We start from the raw sequence: 2,569 nt of genomic DNA on the forward strand, positions 1-2,569 counted from the left end.
TGTCCTCCTTTATAGGCACGTGTCTGAACGGAGTCTGGATGTCAGCTGAGCTTTCAACCACCACCACATCAACAGACACAGTAGCTGACAGAGAAGGTTCACCGTTATCAGAAACCAGCACCACCAAGGGGTGAGTTTTCAGGTCGTTGTCACTCATTCTCCTCTTAGTCCTGATCTCCCCGGTGCTGGTTCCGATCCTGAACAYGTTGTTTCCTTTGGGCTCAGACAGCTGATAAGAAAGCAGCGCATTGTATCCAGAATCTGCATCCACAGCCCTGATTTTTGTCACAAAAAGTCCCGCCTCAGCAGAATAGGGGATGGTCTCACTGTTAACAGAACCGAGCTCAGAATAAGGAGCCAGAATAGTGGGACTGTTGTCATTCTCATCCAGGATTAAAACATTTACAGTCACGTTGCTGCTGAGCGGAGGAACACCAGAGTCTGTGGCCTGAACTTCAAACTGAAATGATTTTAGCTCCTCATAGTTAAAAGACTGCAGACTGATTATGTCTCCGGTCTCCGAGTTAATATTTACCATTGTAGACAGGGACACTAAATTATTATCTCTAACAGTTGAATAGGTCATGTGACCGTTTTCATTAACATCTGCATCGGTTGCAGAGACAGTTTTTAAAAGTGTCCCAACCGGACAGTTTTCTCTCACATAAATATTTATGACAGCTTCTGAAAACACTGGCTTGTTATCATTTATATCAGAAACTTGAATCATCACATTGCCTGTGTTAGAGAGAGGTGGGCTGCCCTCATCTGTTGCTTTAATAGTGATGTTATATTGAGAAATGAGTTCCCTGTCCAGTTTATCACTGATGACCAAAGAATAGTAGTTTTTATAGTTAGTGTCTAATTTAAAAGGAGCGGAAGTCAATATTTCACATTTAACTTCGCCGTTTCTGCCTCCGTCTCTGTCCAGAACTGAAACCAGTGCCACCGCTGTACCGATTTCAGCGTCTTCTTTAACGCTGCTGAGCAGTGACGTCACGGTGATGTCAGGCGCATTGTCATTGAGATCCACCACCTCCACCAGCACTTTACACTGAGCTTTGAGCGGAGGATGGCCTTTGTCTGTGGCCCGCACGCGGATTTCAAAAGCGGGATTTTTCTCAAAATCAATCGCTCCTTTGACTGTTATTGTTCCTGTTTCAGAATGGATTTCAAAGGTTTCCAGGACGTGGTCCTGATCTTTTGAATTTAGTGAATATCCAATCTCTTTGTTTAAGCCATCGTCAGTATCAGCTGCAGAAACAGTTACTACAGTAGTGCCAAGTGGTGCATTTTCTGTTATACTTGTTTTGTATAAGGTTTTAGTGAATATTGGAATATTATCGTTAATGTCTAAAATATAAATTATGATTTCTGACGTGCCTGATCTCGCTGGTGTCCCTCCGTCTAGTGCAGTCAGCGTAAGTTTAATCAGAGCTTGTTTTTCACGGTCTAATGCTTTCTGAAGAACTAACTCCGCTGACACACTCTCACCTTTGTGCACAGCTAAGGAAAAATATTCATTAGGTTTGAGCCTGTACGTGCTAATATCATTTTTCCCCACATCAGCATCATAAGCGGAAAGCACAGGGAACGTGGCTCCTGGTAATACACTTTCTGCAATTTCGATCGTTTGTGATTTTGCGTTAAAAGATGGGGCGTTATCATTTACATCAATAATATGAACTTCTATCCGATAAAGCTTCAATGGGTTATTAATCACAGCCTCCACATTCAGAGCGCATTTTGTAGCTTTGGCACAGAGCTCCTCTCTGTCTATTCTCTCACTGACATAGAGCGATCCCGACTTTAAGTTGACGTCAAAATATTTCTTCTTTGATCCGGTTACTATCTGAAACATGCGCGACTCCAAATCCTGCACGTTCAGGTTCAGATCTTTGGCCAAATTGCCAACAGACGTTTCCGGATTTACCTCCTCTGGCACGGAGTAGGAGATCTGCCCGGTCACGGCTCCACAGTAATATTCCAGCACAATCGGCATCAGATAAATTCCAAAGAAAACCGTTTTTCCCAGCAAAAGCATAATTCCAGACAGGAAAAGATCCATGGAGCTAAAAAAAAAACGTGCTTAATGTGGATAAAATATGTTATTTAAAAAGGCAAACCGAACACCAGCGTTTATCAGTCCACCTCACCCTGCGCCTCAGTCTAACAAAGCCCTGTGGAAAAAAAAAAAAAAACACAGATGAGTTTGACACCTTACATGATGGTCCTGCTGTCGGTGCTACGGTCTAGACTGTCGCCTCATGGACATTTAAAGGAACTACATTACAATATAGTAGCAATCAACAACTTCAACTATGCCATTTGAAATATAATCCACCAAAACTACGCTTTTCCATTAAAACAGAACATAAATACCCCAATTTCTCCTACTGAATACACTGAGATTTTTACACTATCAAAACTGGGTGCAATGCCCACTTAATGAACTGATATCGCTATTTATGATGCAGGAGGAAAAAAAACAGTTTTGAGGATGATAAACATAATATTTCACAGTTATAAAGCAGTTTTTTTCTTTTTGTTTGTTTGTTTTGAACCTAAT

The 2,569-nt window shown here is 41.7% G+C and overlaps 1 protein-coding gene across 1 annotated transcript in view; it reads right to left on the reverse strand.

Moving 5' to 3' along the window:
* Nucleotides 1-2,194, reverse strand: part of LOC106514170 (protocadherin alpha-3) — a 17,281-nt gene extending 15,087 nt beyond the window's left edge. Inside the window, exon 1 of the mRNA XM_014003314.1 lies at nt 8-2,194. Within this exon, the coding sequence (XP_013858768.1) occupies nt 8-2,068 (2,061 nt within the window). The 5' untranslated portion in view covers nt 2,069-2,194. The remainder of the gene's footprint in view (nt 1-7) is intronic.
* Nucleotides 2,195-2,569: the final 375 nt, after the last annotated feature.

This window comes from Austrofundulus limnaeus, unplaced genomic scaffold, assembly GCF_001266775.1.
Source record: "Austrofundulus limnaeus strain Quisiro unplaced genomic scaffold, Austrofundulus_limnaeus-1.0 Scaffold1, whole genome shotgun sequence".
In the NCBI taxonomy this organism is placed as follows: Eukaryota; Metazoa; Chordata; class Actinopteri; order Cyprinodontiformes; family Rivulidae; genus Austrofundulus; species Austrofundulus limnaeus.